This window comes from Lynx rufus, unplaced genomic scaffold (genome assembly GCF_022079265.1).
Source record: "Lynx rufus isolate CCGP_SWC_20201006 ecotype Redwood Valley unplaced genomic scaffold, mLynRuf1.p SCAF_22, whole genome shotgun sequence".
Lineage (NCBI taxonomy): Eukaryota > Metazoa > Chordata > Mammalia > Carnivora > Felidae > Lynx > Lynx rufus.
The window spans coordinates 17,116,488-17,138,293 of record NW_025814837.1 but is presented as its reverse complement, the minus strand read 5'-3'; the positions used below and the strand labels follow the sequence as shown (position 1 = coordinate 17,138,293).

The window sequence follows — 21,806 nt, the reverse complement described above, 5'->3', positions numbered from 1 at the left end:
AATAGTGTTAAGGTGGCAGTACTGCCTTAATTGAGCTACCAGATTTCAGTATAATCCCTCAAAAATCACAGCCTGCTTTTTTGTAGAAATCGACAAAGTGATACTAAACTTAAGGAACCTAGAGGCAGTCTTGAAAAGGAAAACAAAATTGGAAGATAACATACTTCCTAATCTCAAAATCTACAAAGTAATCAAGTGAGTGGTACTGGCATAAGAATAGACCTGTAGAGATCAATGAAAGTCAAGAAATCTGTACATTTATGGATCAATTGACTTTTGACAAGGGTAAATCAGTAGGCAAAGAATAGTCTTTTCAGCAAATGGAGTGACGACAATTGAATATCCACATGCAAGTAAATGAAGTTGGACTCCTACTGTATACTGTATGGAAGAATGAATGCAAATGGATCGTAGACCTAAATGTAAGAGCTAAAACCATAAAACTCTTGGGTTAGACAGGACATCAAAAGCACAACAACAAAAGGAAAACAGCTAAATTGAACTACATCAAAATTAAAGCCTTTTGTGCTGCAAAGAGTATTGTCAAAGTAAACAGGGGTGCCTGGGTGGCTAAATCACTCTTGATTTCAGCTCAGGTCATAATCCCGGGGTCGTGGGACTGAGCCCCATATTGGGCTTTATGCTGAACACGGAGCCTACTTAAGATTTTTTCTCTCTCCCTCTCCCTCTCCCTCTCTCTCCTGCTTGCACTCTCTGTCTCTCAAAACAAAACAAAACAAAAAAAGGTGGGGGGGCACTTAACTGACTAAGCCAACCAGGGTTAGGGTTAGGGTGCATCCAACTTTTGATCTCAAATCTCAGTCTCAGGGTTGTGAGTTCAAGCCCCCTGTGTTGGACTCCATGCTGGACATGGAGCCTGCTTAAGAAAAAAAGCTGCAGAATGGGAGAAAATATTTGCAACTTCTAGATAGGACAAGGGACTTATATCCAGGATATGTAAAGAACTCTAACAACTCAATTAAGAGACAAGCCACATTTTAAAATAGGCATAGGCTCTGAAGAGACCTTTCTCCCAAGAAAATCTGCAAATGACCAATAAGCACATGAAAAAGATGCACAACATCATAAGTAATTATGAAGAAATGCAAATTAAAACCAAGTGAGATGCTATTTCACACCTACCGGGCTACCTGTAATAAAGACAGCCAATCACAAGTGCTGGCCAACATATGGAGAAACCAGAAACCTAATTCATTGTTGATGGGGATGTAAAATAGTGCAGCCACTTTGGAAAAGTTTGGCACTTCCTCAAAATGTTAAACACAGATTTACCATATGACCCAGAAGTCCCTTTCCTGGCAGTATACCCAAGAGAAATGAAAACATATGTCCATATTGTTATTTATAGAGCAAAGAGTGGAAACCACTCAGTTGTCCATCAGTTGATGAACAAAATGTGCATCCATACAATGGAATAATTATATTCAACAACAAAAAGGAATGAAGTACTGATACGTGCTACAGTGTGGGTGAACCTAGAAAGTATGTTAAGTGAAGAGAGTCAATCACCAAAGAGCATATATTGTAGGATTCCATTTCTATGCAATCTCCAGAACAGGCAAATCTATCAGAATTAATTTAGTTATCAGAATTAAACGATATCTATATCTCACACATGCAAATAGGTATGAGAATGCAATAGTTCTTAGAACATCAGTGTACAATCTAGAAGAAAACAGGATTATCTATGTGTCCCAGTTGGGACAGAAGATAAATATGTGAAGAAATGAAGTCTGTCATAACAAAAATGTATACATGTTTGTTCAAATTTTCACAATAAAATGTAATAATAATTTTCAAATGAAAAGTATTAGAAGATATATGTGATAAGGATTCCTTATGATTACATTATACATTATAATATGGGCAGATACATAAGGAGAATATTTTATTTATTTTGAGAGAGACAGATTATTGCTTACTTGGGGGTGGGGATGAACGAGGGAGAGTGGAATAACTCTTAGCGGGTACAGGGTTTCTTGTTGGGGTGATGAAAATATTCTAAACTTAGATTCTGCTAATGTTTGTGCAGCTCAGTGAATGTACTAAAATCATAGAATTGTATACTTCAAGTGGGCAAACCTTTTGATATTTGAGTTATATCTCAAAGATGTTTCAAGAAAGTTATGGAGGATATTTTCCTATGAATATATACAGTCTCTTTTTCTTTGGATGTAAATTATTGATGCAACAGAATGACTCCTGAGTAAAAAGTAATTTCCTGGGGCATCTGGGGCTCAATCAGTTAAGTGATTAGGTCATGATCCCACAATTCCTGAGATTGAGCCCTGTGTCAGGCTCTGTGCTAACAGTGCAGAGCCTGCTTGGAATTCTCCCTTTCCTCTCTACCTCTCTCTGTTTCTGTCTCTAAATAAATAAATAACCCTCTCCTACTCTCTGTGGGTCGGTCTCTCTCTCTCTTACTCTCAAATAAACTTAAAATATTTTTCTTACATATTTTCCCAAATTCTAATGTATAATGTAATCATAAGGAATCTTCATCATGTATACCTTCTAATACTTTCATTTGAAAGCTATTAAGTTTTGTTGTGAAAATTTGAACATTCAAACATGTACACATTTTTGTTATAACAGACTTCATTTCTTCACATATTTATCTTCTGCCCCAGCTGGGACACATAGATAATCCTGTTTTCTTCTAGATTGTACGCTGATGTTCTAAAAAGTATTACATTCTCATACCTATTTGCATGTGTGAGATACAGATATCGTTTCTTTTTTTTTTCAATGAAAACCATTTTATTTTATTTTTTAATTTAATTTTTTTTAATTTACATCCAAATTAGTGTATAGTGCAACAATGATTTCAGGAGTAGATTCCTTATGCCCCTTACCCATTTAGCCCATCCCCCCCCCCAAAACCCCTCCAGTAACCCTCTGTTTGTTCTCCATATTAATGAGTCTCTTATTTTTTGTTTCTCTTCCCTTATGTTCATCTGTTTTGTCTCTTAAAGTCCTCATATGAGTGAAGTCATGATATTTGTCTTTCTCTAAGTAATTTCACTTAGCGTAATACCCTCCAGTTCTGTCCACGTAGTTGCAAATGGCAAGATTTCATTCTTTTTGATTGCCGAGTAATACTCCATTGTATATATATACCACATCTTCTTTATCCATTCATCCATCGATGGACATTTGGGCTCTTTCCATACTTTGGCTATTGTTGATAGTGCTGCTATAAACATTGGGGTGCATGTACCCCTTCGAAACAGCATCCCTTGGATAAATACCTAGTAGTGCAATTGCTGGGTCGTAGGGTAGTTCTATTTTTAGTTTTTTGAGGTAGCTGCATACTGTTTTCCAGAGTGGCTGCACCAGCTTGCATTCCCAAAATATCGTTTAATTCTGATACCCCCTGTATCAGGAATATTGACACTTTTGTTTTTCCTCCTGTTATTGAGTTAAACCCTTTTAAGATAGATGGGATCTGTTTTTTTTCTTGTTAAATTGTTTGTTGTTAAACTTTGCTATCTCCAGGGGCACCTGGGTGGCTCCGTTGGTTAAGCGTGTGACTTCAGCTCAGGTCATGATCTCGTGGTTTGTGAGTTCGAGCCCCGTGTCGGACTCTGTGCTGACAGCTCAGAGCCTGGAGCCTGCTTCTGATTCTGTCTCCTTCTCTCTCTGCCCCTCCCCCACTTGTGCTCTGTCTCTCAAAAATAAATAAATGTAAAAAATTTTTTTTAAATTTTGCTTTCTCCATCAATTTCTTTTCATCATGATAAGTGCACTCTTTAATCCCCATCCCCTATTTCACCCATCCCCCCCCCCATCCCCACTGGTAACCATCACTTTGTTCTCTATAGTTAAGAGTCTGTTTCTTGGTTTGTCTCTTTCTTTGGTGTTCATTTGTTTCTTTAATCCCACATATGAGTGAAATCATATGGGTTTGTCTTTGACTTCAGTTAGCATAATACTTTCTAGCTCTATTATGTCATTGCAAATAGCAAAATTTCATTCTTTTTTACAATGGGATATTCCATTGCATATATATACCACATCTTCTTTATCCATTCCTCAGTTGATGAACATTTGGGCTGCTTCTGTAATTTGGCTATTGTAAATAATGCTGCATGTATCCCTTTAAATTAGTGTTTTGTATTTTGGCGGGGAGAGGGAGGTAAGTACCGAGTAGTGCTTTTCCTGGATGGTAGAGTAGTTCTGTTTTACTTTTTTTGAGGGACCTCCATACTGTTCCACAGTGGTTGCACCCATTTGCATTTCCACCAACAGTGCACATGCATTCTCTCCACATCCTCGCCAACACTTGGCTCATGTCTTGATTTTAGCCATTCTGATAGGTGTGAGGTGATATCTCCTTGTACTTCTGATTTGCATTTCCCTGATGATGAGTGATGTTGAGCATTCTTTCATATGTCTGTTGGCCACCTGGATGTCTTCTTTGGAGAAATGTCTGTTCATGTCTTCTGCCCATTTTAATTGGATTATGTGTGTGTGTGTGTGTGTGTGTGTGTGTGTGTGTGAGTTGTATCACTTCTTTATATATTTTGGATACTAACCCTTTATCTGATAGGTCATTTGCAAATATCTTCTCTCATTCCATAGGTTGTCTTTTAGTTTTGTTAATTATTCCCTTTGCTGTGCAGAAACTACTGATGTTTCAGTAGCTTTATTTCCCTGGTCTCAGGAGACATATCTAGAAAAATGGTGCTATGCTAGTGTCCAAGAAATTACTGACTGTGCTTTCTTCAAGGATTTTTGTGGTTTCAGGTCTCAAATTTAGGTCTCTAATTCATTTTGAGTTTATTTTTGTGTATGGTGAAGGAAAATGGTCTGGTTCTATTCTTTTGGATATGGCTGTCCAGTTTTCCTGACATCATTCATTGAATAACCTTTTTCCATCGTATATTCATTTCTCCTTTGTCAAAGATTGGCCATGTAATTGTGGGTCTATTTCTGGATTTTCTGTTTTATGCCATTGATCTGTATGTCTGTTTCTATGGTACTATACTGTTTTAGTTAGTACTGCTTTATAATGTGACCTGAGATCTGGGACTGTGATATCTCCAGTTTTCTTTTTCAAGATTGCTTTGGCTATTTGAGGACTTTTGTGGTTCCATACAAATTTTAGGATTGTTGGTTCTGGTGCTGTGAAAAATGCTGTTGGTATTTTGATAGGGATTGCATTAAATGTGCAGAGTGCTTTGGATATTTTAACAACATTCTTACAACCTGCAAGCATGGAATGTCTTTCCACTTCTTTGTGTTGTCTTGAATTTCTTTAATCAGTGTTTTAAACTTTCAGAGTACAGGTCTTTCACCTCTTTGGCTGAGTTTATTCCTATTTTATTGTTTTTGGTGCAATTGTAAATGGGATTGTTTTCTTAAATTCACCTTGTGCTGCTCCATTATTATATAGGAATGGAACAGATTTCTGTACATTGATTTTTGTATCCTGTGGCTTTACCAGATTCATTTATTAGTTCTAGTAGTTTTTTGCTAGAGTCTTTAGGGTTTTCTATGTATAGTATCATGACATCTGCAAATAGTGAAAATTTTACTTCTTCCTGACCAATTTGGATGTCTTTTGTTTATTTTTGTTGTCTGATTGCTGTGGCTACGACTTCAGTACTGTGTTGAATGAAAGTGGTAAGAGTGGACATCCTTGTCTTCTTGTTCCTGACCTTAGGAAAAGTGCTCCCAGTTTTCCACCATGGAGTCTGAAGTTGGCTGTGGGTTTTTCATATATGGACTTTATTATGTTGAGATATGTTCCCTCTAGACCTACTTTGCAGCGGGTTTTTATCACGAATGGATATTGTACTTTGTCCAGTGCCTTTCCTGCATTTGTAGAAATGGTCCTATGGTTGTTATCCTTTCTGTTATCGATGTGATGTGTCATGTTGATTGTTTTTGCAAATAGTGAACCACACTTGCATCCTGTGAATAAATCCCACTTGGTCATGGTGTATTTTTTTAATGTATTGTTGGATTCGGTTTGCTAATATTTTGTTGAGGGTTTTGGCATCTATATTCATGAGAGATATTGGCCTGTAGTTCTCTTTTTTTGTAGTGTCTTCATCTGGTTTTGGTATTAGGGTAATATTGGCCCCATAGAATGAATTGAAAAGTTTTCCTTCTTCTTGTATTTTTTGGAATAGTTGGAGAAAAATCGGTTAACTCTTCTTTTGGGGCATCTGGGTGGCTCAGTCTGTTAAGCATCTGACTCTTGATTTTGGCTCAGGTCATGATCTCATGGTTTGTGGGATCAAGCCCCATGTCAGGCTCCATGCTGTCAGCATGGGATTCTCTCTCTGCCTGTCCCCTCACTCACTCTTGTGCACATGCGCCGTCTCTCTGTTTCTTGCTCTCAAAATAAATAAATAACACTCCCTCCCCCCACCCTCCCCCAAAAAACGTCTTCTTTAAATGTTTGGTAGAATTCACTTGTGAAGCCATCTGGTCCTGGACTTTAGGCTTTGGGCTGTTTCTTGATTATTAATTCAGTTCCATTGCTGGTAATTGGTCTGTTCAATTTTCTGTTTCTTCCTGCTTTCATTTTGGTAGGTTATATGTTTCTAGGAACTTACCCATTTTTTTTCCAAGTTGTCCAGTTTGTTGGCATATAATTTTTCATAATAATCTCTTGCTGTTTGTATTTCTGTGGTGTAGGTTGTTATTTCTCTTCTTTCATTAGTGATTTTGTTTATTTGGGTCCTCTCTCTACTTTGTTTGGTAGTCTGACTAGAAGTTTATCCATATTGTTGATCTTAAAAAAAAAAAATCAGCTCCTGGTTTCATTGATCTGTTGTGTTTTTTGAAGTTTCTATCTTTTATTTCTGCTCTAATCTTTATTTCCTTTTGTTGGGTTTGGGTTCTTTTTTCTAGTTCCTTTTGGTGCAAGGTTGGGTTGTTGGAGGTTTTTCTTGCTTCTTGAGTTGGGCCTGTATTACTATAAACTACCCTCTTAAGAACCACTTTTGTGCATCTAAGATTTTGGATCGTTGTGTTTTCATTTGCATTTGTTTCCATGTAATTTTTTATTCTTTGATTTCTTGGTTGTCCTATTCATTGTTTAGTAGCATGTTATTTAACCTCCATGTATTTGTGCACTTTCCAAACTTTTTCTTGTGGTTGATTTCTCATTTCATAGTGCTATGGTCAGAAAAGATGCAGATGGAGTCTATTTTTGAGACGTTTTTATATTTTTAAGTGACTGTTACTTAGCCTTGATAATTGTGATTTTATAATGTTTTGAATATAACATAGATCAACTATTGCCATGAAAAGTACCTATTTAGTGGGGCGCCTGGGTGGCTTAGTCAAGTGTCTGACTTCAGCTCAGGTCATAATCTCACGGTTTGTGGGTTCAAGCCCTGTGTCGGTCTCTGTACTGACAGCTCGGAGTCTGGAGCCTGCATTCTGTTTCTCAATCCTTCTCTCTTTCTCCCTTCTCTCTCTCTCTCTCAAAACTAAATAAACATGAAAAAAGTATTTAGTATTTTATCTACTTGTTTTCTCATATATATGCTTAACTACTAGTTTGTCAGTTTCTGTATATTACAGGGAGATTTTGATTGAGATTTAGAATATTTCATTAATTTCTGAGGATGTCTGTTAATTTAAGGATGCCCCTTTATTTCTTCCATTACACTTTATAATGTTTGTGTGTGTACATTTGTCCTGTTCTGAGTAAACAGGGGTCCAAATAACTAGGTATGTGTAAGTATACCTAGTTATTTTGGGATTAAGGAGGCACTAGAAGTCAAGCCTTCTTTCTCAATCCAGTGTTACTTTGCTTTTATTTGTTAATAAATTATGCACACACACATATTGTGTATATAATATTTTATATGTTGGCAAATGTTTTATATGTGACTTCTAAGTAAATCACATATATTTCAATATGAAAATATTCAAGGACGCTTATTCTTAGTGAGCTTTAAATCTGATATTTTATAAAAATGAGTTGGTTAGTAGACCATCTTTTTTACAGTTTGAAGAAGCAGGTCACTTAAAGTAATGAAACCATTATTAAACATTTGAATGTTTTTCTGTTATTCGGGTACCCATTTGAAATCAATTCCTTAGTAACATTTCTTCAATAATGTTTTAAAACATCTTACTGTTCTATGCATTTTAGTTTTATATTGTAGTTTTTCTATTTCCACTTACTATTTAAAAATATGCCAGTACTATTAATAGATATGTAAAAATGTGCTGTCACTTTCTATTTGTGGTATTTTTGTGCTGTTTGCGGTATTAATTTTATAAATTTGTGTGTGTTTTATGATTGGGCTTTTGGATTACATTGGCTTTAAATGTGATTTTTATCAATTTATTTTTTATTTCCATTTTCTGTCTAGTTTTCCTTAATTTAGCTTGTCTTCTAATCCATTTTTTTAAAACTTTGTATTTCTCTTAATAGATATCTGTGCTCTCATTTAGGGATTGTGCTGTGTGCTTTGAAGTTCTGCTTGCATTTTGTTTTCTTGAGAGGGTTTGGGGGCTGTAATATTGCTACAGTGAGAGATATATTTGGTCTTTGTCCCTAGTTTCTGGCACAGAACTCTAAAACCCGGGAATTTCCTCGTTGAGAGGTTATAGAAGAGTATGTTGCTACTCATACCAAGCCCCTTTCAGCCTTACCCTGAGTTACGGTAATGGGTTGACTGTGACTCCTAGGTAGCTGCAGGAGGAGGGCTGGTTGGTAGGATGGGAGGGTTGGAACTTTGAGTAGCACTTCCTACTGCCAACCTTCTGGAATGAATTGGGGCTGGAGATTGAGTTAGTCATCCAGACCAATGATTTATTCAGTCAAGCCTAACTAATGGATCCTCCATTAAAATCCTAAATGATGGGGTTCAGAGAGCTTCCGGGTAGGTGAATGCATCCATGTGCCGGGAGTGTGGCACACCCCAAACTCTAAGGGACAGAAGTTTCTGTGCTCAGGACCCTGTTGGACCTTGTGCTATGGGCCTCTTCCTCTGGCTGTTCGTTTTTATTCTTTATGATGTCAGAAGTGTTGTGAGTAGAAGAGACTGGTTTCCTTCAAGCTTCCTAAAGGTTTAGTGCTATTAAATGTTCTTGCCAAGTGTCTTGTGTTGTTATGATTGATTACATTTATTATATAAATTGTGTGATGAGTACTGCTCTGTCTGGTAGGTTTGTTTGGGTCTCTGTGTGGCCCTCATCCTCTGCCTGGCAGTAGCCCGGGGCTGAGGGAACCTAGGGCATAGTTTTGCTGTTAAGATTCAGCGAGGTGGTGATCTGGGAGGCCTGTGCCGCTCTTGGAGCTGTGAGTGAGTGCTAGTCCTTGTTGGCTGTAATGATGACCGAGCTGGTGTCAAGGCTGCAGCAGCATGGGGACAGCGAGGGAGCACATGCCCTGGAGAGAGCAGGACTGTATGGCAGGCAGGCAGTAAGCAGCTGGAGGTGTGGCCAGGCTTCAAGCAGCATAAACACAGGCCTACTGGAAGGTAAAGCTTGGTGTGGCTCACCATTGTGCTGCCCTCACAGCTGGGGAAGGCAACACAGAAGTGGGGGGATTGGGGCAGGCTGTTTCGAGTGTGGGAGTTTGAAGGTAGAGGTAAGAGTGTGGGGGATTAGCCTGCATTCAAGCCCAGAGCCAAGAAGCCACCAGATAGTGGGAGATCCAATCTCAGTGGGGCTGGAACATTTGGTGGGAGAGAGGCAGGTGCAATGAGGGTGACTAGGGAAACAACAGATCATTTGATTTTTGTCTCTCAGTCCAAATCTCCTTTCTCATAGAAGAGTTCCTTGTTCATATTTAATTGTGTGTTACATGTGCATTGTTTTCCTTTGCCCTTCAGGGTTGTGTTTGTTTATTCCCGTTTCTTTTAATGCTTACCTGTTTTTGAGTAGATTTTTCTTTAGTATTAGATTGAAAAAAAATGATTTTGATGTTTGACTTGTCTGTCTTCTATTTGAAACATGGGTTCGCATATCCATACAGTGTTCCAGTCCTTTGTTCCTCACTCTTCTGATGCGAATGAGCATACTGTAAACTCCTTGAGAGGTGACAGAGTCAGGTTTCAGGAAATAGCATTTCTCACTTTTACCCTACCCCTTGTCCAGAGCTCTTGGAGGAAATTTTATATTTTCTCACAGCATCGTGTTGAGCTTTCCTGATTTTCTTTATGACTGTGGACTCTTAACATTTGGGCAGCTGAGTTCTTGAAGCTGTGTGTTGCTTTGTTTGGGGTAATAGTATTCATTTCTCCGTGCTGTCTGACAGAGGGCTTGTTAGCTCTGGCAATCTTGTCCCGTTGCTTCAGGTTTTGATATATGTAGCTTTGGAGAAAGAGCTCTGGGCTACGTCTAAGGATCTGGTTTGGCACTGTCTCCTTCCCAGTGGTTGCTCACAGACCAGACAACTTGAAAGAGCTGTAAGACCTCAGTCAAGCCAGTCAACCTTCTCTGGCGCTCTTTCTTCTCCTGGAAAATTAGGGTTTTTCTGAAGCGTCTGCCCTGGAGCCCTGATTTAATTGACTAGTTGGGATATGTTCCATGAAAAGAGGTTCTGTGTCAGGCAAATCAGGATATGCTGGGACTGCTCAGAGACTGTGAGGGAGCTAGAGTATACAGGTACGCCGTCTGTGTTTACCCAACTTATTTGACCAGGAAAATTCTTTTTTATACAGTAGCATGTGAGAACTGAAGGGTTCAGTAGAATACACTTTAAGAAACACTAGGCTACATCATTTTTAAGGGTTTTTTTTGCCCCCAGCTTTAAATTTTATAGTTCTGTGGATATACTGAAGCCACTTAATTGCATATTTTAAAAGGGTAAGTTTTCTGGTGTGTGAAATATATCTCAACAAAGCTGTCATAAAAATTTTTTGTGGTTCTTTAATCTTCAGAATTAACTACATGGGATTGCTTCTGATTTTTTCAACTTGACTTTAATTCTCTTTGAGGAAAAAAAACATAGGAACTTGCCCATTTGACATCCTTTGTAGAGAATGCCATTCAGTTGTAGGAAAACTTCTTAAAGTTGCTTTCCTGATTATGGCTTCTATTTCTCTCGTGTAAATCTCCGTGCATATTGGATCTTCTCCATCTGTTTTCTTCTAGGTGTGTTTGTTTATCTTGAATTGCTGCCTTTTGTGTAGTGTGATTTTCTGTAGATTATTGTATCTGTTTTTCAGAGTTAATTCTTTGCATTATCTTCTTCACTGTTAATTTTAGTTTTTTGGTAGCATCTTAAAAAAAAATTTTTTTTTAACATTTATTCATTTTTGAGAGACAGAGTGTGAGTGGGGAAGGGGCGGAGAGAGAGGGAGAATCTGAAGCAGGCTCCAGGCTCTGAGCTGTCAGCACAGAGCCCAGCGTGGGACTTGAACTCACAGACTACAAGATCGTGACCTGAGCTGAAGTCAGACGCTTAACCGACTGAGCCACCCAGGTGCCTCAATAGTATCTTTAATATATGCACATTTCTTTTAAATTCATTGCTGTTTTTCATATAAATTCCATGTCATTTTAAAAGGCAGCGTGGTACAGCTGAAAAAGCATCTGACTCAGCTCAAAACAGGCTCTTTTACTTCCTGACTGGCTGAGCATTCTGAGTCTGTGTCCTTATGCATAGAAAGAGGACAGTGCCTCTCCCATGCTAGCCCTAAATAATGTAATGTGGATATGGTAAAGCAGCACTCAGCACACGGTACTTGGACAGGGCTTTTCCTATTTAGACAGAATTGCATCTGGATTGTAAATCCAATATAAAGCACTTTCTGTGACACGTTTTGTCAACATCCTGTGTGTGACCGTTGAGAGACCAAGGAAATGTAACTGGTGCGTTGATCACTTTGACCACTCATTAGTGCTGGATTTGGTCACACAGCGCTTTTTCAAGGGGGTTGCTATCCATATGAAGGTGCTGAAAATAAAACTACCATATTCCATTATTTGTACGTAATCAAATTTGTTGCCTGTGATATAAAAGGCCTTTGGGGGGGATGCCAAGAGAAATAGAGAAAAAGTCCCTGCCCCAGAAGTCATTCATAATCTAACTATGAATAGCAATGTTGAATGCATGAAAAGGTAATGGCTCAAGGCAATGAAAGTGCCAAATGAATGGGTGGTCACTGTTGGTGGGGATGACTGGGGAAGAGGGGGTGGAGGAGGTGGAACTTGAGGGATGGGAGAGCCACTTTCGGTCACCTTCTCAGGGAAACCTTCCATGACTGTGGTATTGGATGTGTTGGCCTCACTCCTGCCACTGGTCTCCCTGTCTCCTTTACCAACCCTCCTCATTTCTGCCCAGAGACTCCTGTTCACTGCACACTTCAGGGTGAAGTCTCTTTCTTCTTTGCTCATGGTCTGGCTCTTCCCCTTAGAATGAGAAAGCAATCTCCACGAAGCAGGGACTCTTTCTGTCACTGGGTATCTCAAATGCCTTGACCAGTGCCCAGCTCCAGACACCAGGGCTTCAAGAGTGAGTGAGTGTGAGAGGGCACCCGTGTTTGTGCACCTTGAATGAATACTCCGGCCCCTTGCCTTTTGCCTTTCTTCATTGTGCTGTGATGATAGTTCTATTTTTAATAGCTCCTGGGTTTTTCTCAGAATGGGAGCAGCCATATTTATGGCATTTTGATAAGTCCCCTCAATTACACATAGTTTGTAGATTCCATGTGTGTCATGGTATTAAAGGCTCCATCCTCCCCAATCAAGGACTGTGTAAAACCAAAACATTAGGTGTGCCTGGATGGCTCAGTTGGTTGAGCTTCTGGCTCTTAGTTGAGGCTCAGGTCATGATCTCACAGTTCATGGGATCAAGCCCCACGTCGGTGTCTGAGTTGACAGTGCAAAGCCTGCTTGGGATTCTCTCTCTGCCCCTCCCCCTTTCATTCTCCCTCTTTCTCAAAAATAAATCATTCTTTGGTTAAAAAAAATTTTTTTTTACACTTATTTACTTTTGAGAGACAGAGACAGAGCACAAGTCAGGGAGGAGCAGAGAGAGAGAGAGGGAGACACAGAATCCAAAGCAGGCTCCAGGCTCCGAGCTGTCAGCACAGAGCCCGACATGAGGGTCGATCCCACAAACTGTGAGATCGTGACCTCAGCTGAAGTCGGACGCTCAACCAGTTGAGCCACCCAGGCTCCCCAATAATGCTTTGGTTTTAAAGTTTGTTTAAGAAAAAGAGTGATAGAATTGGTAGTACATGGATCAAAATACTGGTAGAACTGACCTATAAATGAACTCCTATATTATAATGTAAACAAAGTTTTTTTTAAAAAATGAAGAAAAAAGCTATAATTAGTGTCCTTAACATAGAAAGAACTCTTAGAAACATAGAACGTAGTAGAAGGATAAACAGACAAAAAGAAAAATAGACAAAATACCTGAACAGAGAATCCATAAAATAAGATGCACAAATGGTGAGTAACCTTTTACCCCCATGATAGAATCAATGAGCTGCAAATTAAAACAAGGGAAAACATAATTGGAAAATGCTGAAAAACATTCTCTGTTGGGAAAGGTTTAGGGAGATGGTCTCTTATAAACTGTTGGTACCTATGTAAATTCATAAAACCTTTGGGACATGTAGTCCTATATTTATACAAATTAATCCACAATCTGTATAGGGAATAACTTAGATGTACCATATATGCACTCTCACACATGGAGAGACCTACACATACACATACATGCACACAGAGACCAAACCTGCCCCCGTTCATCACCTGTAAGAAAAATTCCAGGAGTGGATTCTGAGGGGAGGGAGGAGCAGGTGGTCTGATCTGCTATCTTAGGTCAGGTACTCACACCCTTCCTAAGACCAGAAAGCTTTTCCAGACAAGCAGGACCCTTCTGATTCCCATCATGTACGGGAATGGCTCCCCAGAGAAAGGAGACCTCTGACAGTTGATGTATTCGTTTCCTCAGGCTGCCATGACAAGGAACCACAGAAAGGGGACAGAAATTAGTTGTCTTGTAGTCCTGAGGTTGGAAGTCTGCAGGGTTGATTTTCTTCGGAGCCTCCTCTCCTTGGCTTGTAGAGAGCAGTCTCCTCCCTGTGTCTTCATGTGTTCTTTCCTGTGTGTGTGCACACGTGCCTGGGTCCTCATCTCCTTCCTTCTTATGAGGCTTCCGGTTATATTGGATTAGGGCCTGCCCTAAAGACCTCATTCTAATGTAGTTACCTCTTTAGAGACCTTATCTCCAAATACAGTCACATTCTGAGATGGTAAGGATTAGGATTTCAACATATGAATTTTGGGGGGATGCAGTTCCACACATCACAGCTATCAGTGCCAATTAGTGTCTCCTCACGGGCGCTTAGAGTTTTCCTTTCTTTTCACAGGCACCTCAGATACCCTGGTAGCCTCTGAGTACGGCGCCCTGCACATTCTCTCGATGTGCCAAAATTCTCTCAGGGGTCAAAATGGAAAGAGTCACACGCCAATTTAAAGTAGACATGAACCACATGGTTTATCAAATCAGTGTCGAACAGCAAGAAGCAAGTGAAAAGGATAGCCTCGGTTAATGCTCTGAGGGTGGAGTGCAGGCGCGGGGGCAAAGGCCGTGCTACCTGAGGCCCAGCATACAGGCATATAACATCTTGCATCGCTCTGTACATCACTGGCCACAGTAAAGCAGTGGACCCTCGGGTTTTATTAGTGTTTCTTGGGTAGAGGACACACGGTGCCAGCATGGGTGTCACCAGTGGATGGTCAGATTAAGGCCACCTGAATATTAATGTCTTAGGAATATTTAGTATTCTGAATACTTGGTGCTTTTTATATATTTATTTATATATATTTCATGTATATTTAGTACCCAGGTGCCTCATGAATTTAGATACTTTGTGATCCTTTTTGTTCTCTTTTTTAAAATATATTTTTTAAAGTTTATTTATTTTGAGGGGGTGGGGAGAGGCAGAGAGAGAATCCCAAACAGGCTCCAGGCTGTCAGTGCAGAGCCCGACATGGGACTTGAACTCACCAACAGTGAAATCATGACCCAAGGTGAAATCAGGAGTCAGACGCTTAATCGCCACCCAGGCACCCTAAACCCTTTTGTCGTCTAACACACACACAGGCTCTTACTTGCGGAGTACCTACTGTGTTCTTGACATTCTGGACACATCTCAGGAATTCTGCCTGTGCCTGACAAACTCTGCTTCCTGGTAACTTAAAACCTCTTGAAAGAATGTGCCTGTATCTTACAAACTTCCATATCTAACAGCTGCAAATGCTCAACTGCGTGCTAGAGTGGTCCACATGGGAACACGCTAGGAGGCTGGGTCCACAGGAACTAGCATGTTCTTGGCTTTGCCACCACAAACAGCGATCTCCTCTCTTGTGTTTAACACCGCAGAATTAAGTGGTACCAACATTATTTGAATGCCAGTAGACTGGCTCTGAGCTGAGATCTTTTTGTCGGCAATTGAATGCTATCATTTCATGTTAAACAGAATTTGGTGGTGGCACAAAAGGAAACTGTTCGCTGGGGAAGTGGAATGTTGCCTTACGGATTCAGGGAAGTCTGAAACTTGATGTCCTTTTGGCACCAGAGTCTGGGTCAGGTCTCCAAAAGGACTTGGCCTTGTTTCCATTAACACCTTTTTTTTCCCCCCACAACTCTACAAAGGAAACCTTTTGCTTGCTATCTGAATTTAATGTATCTTCTCAGCTTGGTATTGCTAGTGGGAATCTTTGAGTAGAATAGAATGTAACATTAGTAACTGCAAGCTTACTGTGCTGACTCTGAAAATTATTCGGACTCTTTTGTGTTTTCATATTTGTACTTTGAGATCTTTTTTTAAAAAGTTTATTTATTTTGAAAGAGAGCAAGAGTGCATAGGAGCGGGCGGGGGGGGGGAGCGGTGTGCAGAGAGAGAGGGAGAGAGAGCATCTCAAGCAGGCTCCGTGCTGTCAGCGTGGAGCCTGATGAGGGGTCCAATCTTAGGAACCGTGAGATAACCTGAACCAAAATCAAGAGTTGGCTGCTTAACTGACTGAGCCACCCAGGTGCCCTGAAATCTTTACTTTCTAAAGGGCTTTAAAAATATATTGATGTGGAAATAGCTTACATTTTTAAACTTGGAAAATGGGATTTGTGGCCACTTACATGTTTCCTTTTTCCTTTGTCCCTTGTCTCTCCAGGTATGTCTGTGTTTGGGTTAGGCAAGAATACAGATTTATATATTTGTGGTAGAATCTTAAATGGCTCTTAATTATGTCTACAGGAAAGAATCTAGAATTTCTCCCAGTAGTCTAAAACAAATTGTGAGAAGCTTAATTACCATTTATTGCAAATCCTCTTTCTAAATGTTGGAAAACAATATAGTGATTTCCCGGCACTACTAACAGGTAACACACACCTATTTTTATTTTTTTAATTTTTATTTTTTGAAGTTTATTATTTTTGAGAGAGAGTGCGTGAGCAGGGGAAGGGCAGAGAGCGAGGGAGACACAGAATCCAAAGCAGGCTCCAGGCTCTGAGCTGTTAGCACAGAGCCCAATGTGGGGCTCAAACTCAGGAACCGTGAGATCATGACCTGAGCTGAAGTCGGCTGCTAAACCGACTGAGCCATCCAGGTGCCCCATGACATACACCTGTTTTTAAAGGCAATGTACCCTTCCCCAAGAGCATTGTGTGTGCGTTAATTCATTTATTTCAAGATCTCCTGAAAATTATAATTTTTTTCTCAAGGCCCAAAACTGTGTTGTTTGTGAAGTTGGCGCTGAAATCTGGTATTATTGACTAAGTTTTAATATTCTCTGTTATGTCGTGTCTCCATTAAAGGAAAAAAATTCAGGTTATGGTATTTTAAACATTTTAAATGAATTATTCAATTGAAAGGCGTGGCTTTGTAGTGAACTAGTTATTTATAGTTCCAGAGCATAGAAAATATGAAAATATTTTCTACAAGTCTGCTAGTTCTGGTATGATCCTGATACCAAAACTCCTAGAGGAGAGCACTGAACAAAAACCTATAGGTCAACTTCATTCTGAACATAGAAGCTCTAAATAAATATTAGTAAGTTAGATCCAACAATGTATTTTTGATACGCTGTATTATGACCTTAGTAGGGCTTATTTCAGAAAGGCCAGCGTCGTTCAGCCTCAGGAAATGTGTTCCTGTTATGACCTGCATTAAGGAGGTAATTGATAAAACCGCACAGTCCCATCAGTAGAGGCCCAAATAGCATTTAATGAAATCCACTTAAAAAAAAAACAAACAAAAACAAAAACCAAGAAACTATTAGCAAATTAGAAAGGGCTTTTCTTTATTTGGTAAAGATGGCATCTACTAAAAACGTGCGTCAAGCTATATTTAATGTTGCAACGTTAGAACATCCTCATTAAAGACGGGAATAAAGCGATGCGTGCTGTGCTTGCTAATAGCATCTTAACTGGTGGTTCTCTCCAATTAAGTCTCTTGTAGAGGAAGAGACAACACTGTCATTATTTGCAAATGATTTGAATATCTCCCCAGATCCAAGAGAAAAAGCTAAAACAATCATGAGGATCCATGAGTATAATAATGTGACATATGCAAAATCATCCTGCAAACATCCAGAGTTTTCCTCCATACCGGCAGCATTCACTCGCAGAATATGATGGAGGAACAAAGCCCTTTGACAGTCGCCGCAAGTATCATAAACTGCCTAGGAGTACAGCCATCCAGAAAGAAGTCCTGAATGGCTGGAAGAACGCGCTGTGTCTCTGTAGTAACAAAGCAGTACTTACACATTGTGCTGAATTTAGTTTGGCAGCAAGTATGCTCCATTTAATTTGGCAAAGACTCATGCTTTTGCAGATAATGCTTGCCAACATTATTTCCTCATTTTACCAGTGAAGAAATGGAGACTTTCAGGCAGTTTTTGTGATACAGTGTCCGTGTGTAATTCACCAGACAAAAGCCTAGGTGGTACTTGACCTCCGATTCTGGGCTTCACGGCTATTTCATGCTAGCCCGTTTTCTGTATTCTCTTGAGCCCAGCGTATGTGTATTTCCTCAAAAAATTAGGCTGTGAATCAAGTATCAAATTGAGGATAATTCTCCTTTCTCTGCTCTGTTGTGAATATTAGAATTTATAATCCTAAAAACCCCTATTGGATTATTTTTATTTTTAATTATTTTGGTGAAAAAGGGGAAATCTGTTTTCACCATTTTAATGTCTGTTCATTGCAATTCCTTAATGAGTACTCAGGCCGGAACTAGAATTAATTTTGTAGTTATGCTTATTCTTGGAATAGTATCGCTAAGCTCCATAGTGGTCTCGTTCTGTCAGAGCGCTTCTAACAAACAGAAGGATCAGTGGTACTTTCTTCACAGTTTAATTTTGAAAGCAAGACCCTGTACTCACTTTCTAAGGCCATGTAACAAGCTTGGTGGCTTAAAACAGCAGACATTATTCTCACACAGCTCTGGAGGTCCAAAGTCCAGACTCTGTTTCACTGGCTGAAATCAAAGTGATCGGGGCTGCCCTCCCTCTGGAGGCCCAGAAGACCATTTCTTGCCTTTTGTGGGCTCTGATGGTTCTTGGGCTTGTGGCTGTGCCTCCAGTCTGTGCCTTTGTGATGATGTGATTACGTCGCCTCCTTCCCTCTGCTTCCCTCACTTGTGATTGCATTTAGGCCCACCCCGATACTCCAGGATAATCTCCCCATCTCAAGGCCTTTAATGTAACGGGGCCTGGATGTGCCCTGCCTGAGGAAGGCTCGCTCTGGAGGCAGGCACAGCAGAGCGAATACTAGTCTGCTGCTAGCTTGTTGACCTTGATCGAAGTACTCCACCTCTTGGAACCTTCGTTTCTCCATCTGAAAATGGAACCGAATACATGGCAATCTCAGATTTTTGAAAGGGTTAAGAGAAACAATGTTCATTCAGATGTTTTTTTTTTCTTTTTGTCTCCCCTACACTTGCATTTAAAGCTTTGCTGTGATTTGTACCTCAAGCCAGTACCATCCTAGGCACTTAGTAGTTGCCCGGTAATTAGTGTTCACAAGTAGTTTTTGGTCTTCTGAAGGGCAGTGTGGCATTGCATTGTCATGCAGCTGGAGACAGCTTGGTGGCAGTGGCTCATCCAGAAGTATTTTGTGTGGGACCATTGAGGGTCAGGAATTTAGCAAACTGAGGAGATGCCTGCAAAGCAGAATTGCTAGCACTGCGGTTTTGTGCAAACGGGCTAAATTGAGTGTGTGTGTGATGCGTGGAAAGAAGTGTTGATTCAGAAAGGGGAAAGGGGCGGTGTGATGAGTGTCCTGTGCACGAACACACATGCACACTGCATATAAGATTTTAAAAATTTTTGGAAATAATTATTATTATTATTTTGCCTCTTTGGGACCTTGGTGGCTATGTGCTTACATCCAGTGTGAATGTCTGACAGGGTTGGGCCTGTCTCACATTCCTAAGAGGTTACCTCCAACTAGATGTTAACCTCCTCGAGAACAGGAGTCACTGGCGCGGGGATGTGTGTCCTCTCTTCGCCTCTGTAGATGGTGCTAAGGGATTGAACACCACAGTCCGAACAGTCCTGGCCCAGTGAAGTGTTACTATGGGATGCGAATAGTTATTGATTCAGCCGAGGCCTTGGTTCATGAGTCATTTGGCTTACGATGTTCCTGAGTCACTGGCTGTCCTGAGGATCTCCCTGACTCATCTGTGTGGCATGCAGGTGTCCAAGAGGCCTCCCGCAGTGACCGTGCATCACTAAAGGAGCCGAGATATGCGAAATGCCGCAGCCTCTCATTTGTGATCCTCCCTGCCCCTGCCTGGCTGTCTGTGGGGAGAAGAGGCAGTAGGGGCCCCGAAAAGTTGGTGGCCAGGGATCAGAACGGGCACAAAGGGGACCCCAGGGAGGGCTGAGTGTGGGGCAGCGGGCATGGAATGACACCTGCAGGGGCAGGGAAGGCCCCTGAGAGCAGGGCTGTGCCAAATTTGTAGGGCATTTAGGATTTGTATTTGTTAACACCTGTCTTTGCTGTATTTAGGATTGACTTGAACTCTTTTATGCTGTTGATGCTTTTTAAATTTTTTTTTTCAACGTTTATTTATTTTTGGGACAGAGAGAGACAGAGCATGAACGGGGGAGGGTCAGAGAGAGAGGGAGACACAGAATCGGAAACAGGCTCCAGGCTCTGAGCCATCAGCCCAGAGCCTGACGCGGGGCTCGAACTCACGGACCGCGAGATTGTGACCTGGCTGAAGTCGGACGCTTAACCGACTGCGCCACCCAGGCGCCCCTGTTGATGCTTTTTAGGTGCTTTTATCAGGTGCTCTGGTATGAGGTTGGCAGACTTTGAAAGGGCTCTTTAGTGGAAAGAAACACTAAATGTATTTAATCAGGAGTGAGAACAGTCCTGGGAGAGTCTGCTGGACTCTGGACAGTACTAGATGAATGCAAAAGTCAGAAGTGAGTGTTGGTAGAGGAGAGATGATGACCGGGAGCAATCAGACAGCATTTTAGGTACAGAATTGACCTAGGACTGTATGGCAGGTGGAGTGGGTCACAGAAGGGAGAGCGAGCTGAGGGCAGGATTAAAGGAGGCTTCACGCAGTCACTCAATACCGATGGGGGTCTTTTTGGCCTGGGGCGGGGCCAGACACACTCCCTTTTGTTGTCCTTTATTGCGCTTTGCAGATCTGGGGTTTTTTACGAATTGAAGGTTTGTGGCAACCCTCCGTGAAGTCTGTTGGCGCCATTTTTCCAGCAACATCTGCTCACTTCATGTCTCTGTCACATTTGGGTAATCCTGGCAATATCTTGAAGTTTTTTGTTATTGTTAATGGTGATCTGTGATTACAACTTGCCGAAAGCTCAGGTGATGGCCAGCGTTTTTTAGCAATAAAGTATTTTTTAATTAAGATATGTGCACTGTTTTTTGGGCATCATGCTATTGCACACTTAAACAACAGTATAGTAGGAGCGTAACTTTTGTATGCACTGGGAAACCGGAAAATTCCTCTGACCCGCATTGTTGCAGTATTTGCAGTACTGGGGGCGTGAAACCAAACCTGTAGTTATCTCTAACATATGCCTGTTGTATACACAGGAGGGTGAAATCTAGACCCTGTCCTTGCAGAACCCCTCTGGTAACCAGGGGTTGGATTAGCAGTTACAGTAGAGCAAGTCCTTTGTATGGTCTGAAAAGTATGCTGTAGGAGAAGGCGTGAGCAAGCCCTCAGTGGGGGCATCTCCCACCAGAGCAAAAGAAGTGTTTTGTGCCTAGCCAGGTTCATCTCACAACTGAGACAAATTGGAATGTTCCAGAAATCTTAAATTTTTTTTTTTAATGTTTGTTTTTGAGGGCGGGGGGAGAAGGAGAGAATGAGTAGGGAGAGGCAGAGAGAGAGGGAGACAGAATCTGAAGCAGGCTCCAGGCTCCAAGCTGTCAGCACAGAGAGGCCGATGCAGGACTCGAGCCCTCCAACTGTGAGATCAGGACCAGAGCCGAAGTTGGATGCTTAACCGACGGAGTCACCCAGGCGCCCCCAGAAATCTCTAAATTGTTGTTTAATCTGTTTAAAATGACTGTTAAGAAGACATATTGGAATGAAAAGGATTGTAATGTTCATGGCAGATCTTAGCCAGTAACTCTGTTTTCATTCTTTCCTCAGTGTCAAATCAACAGTGCCTTGACTTCTTTCCATACTGCTTTGGAACTTGCGATAGATCAGAGAGAGATCCAGCATGTCTGTCTGTATGAAATCGGTAAATATGAAATGTCTGTCCAGCTTCTTGTCACGACCTGGCATTCATGCATTCCGCTTGTGTCCGGCTGGATGTCTAGCTTCCTGTCACAAGTCTTCATTCTTGTGCAC

General features: G+C 40.9%; 1 protein-coding gene across 1 annotated transcript in view; it reads left to right on the top strand.

Annotated features, from left to right (window-relative positions):
- Positions 1–21,806, top strand: part of TTC39C (tetratricopeptide repeat domain 39C) — a 107,679-nt gene that overhangs the window by 70,544 nt on the left and 15,329 nt on the right. The window contains exon 7 of the mRNA XM_047086913.1: positions 21,603–21,696. Coding sequence (XP_046942869.1) covers positions 21,603–21,696 — 94 coding nt within the window. The remainder of the gene's footprint in view (positions 1–21,602; positions 21,697–21,806) is intronic.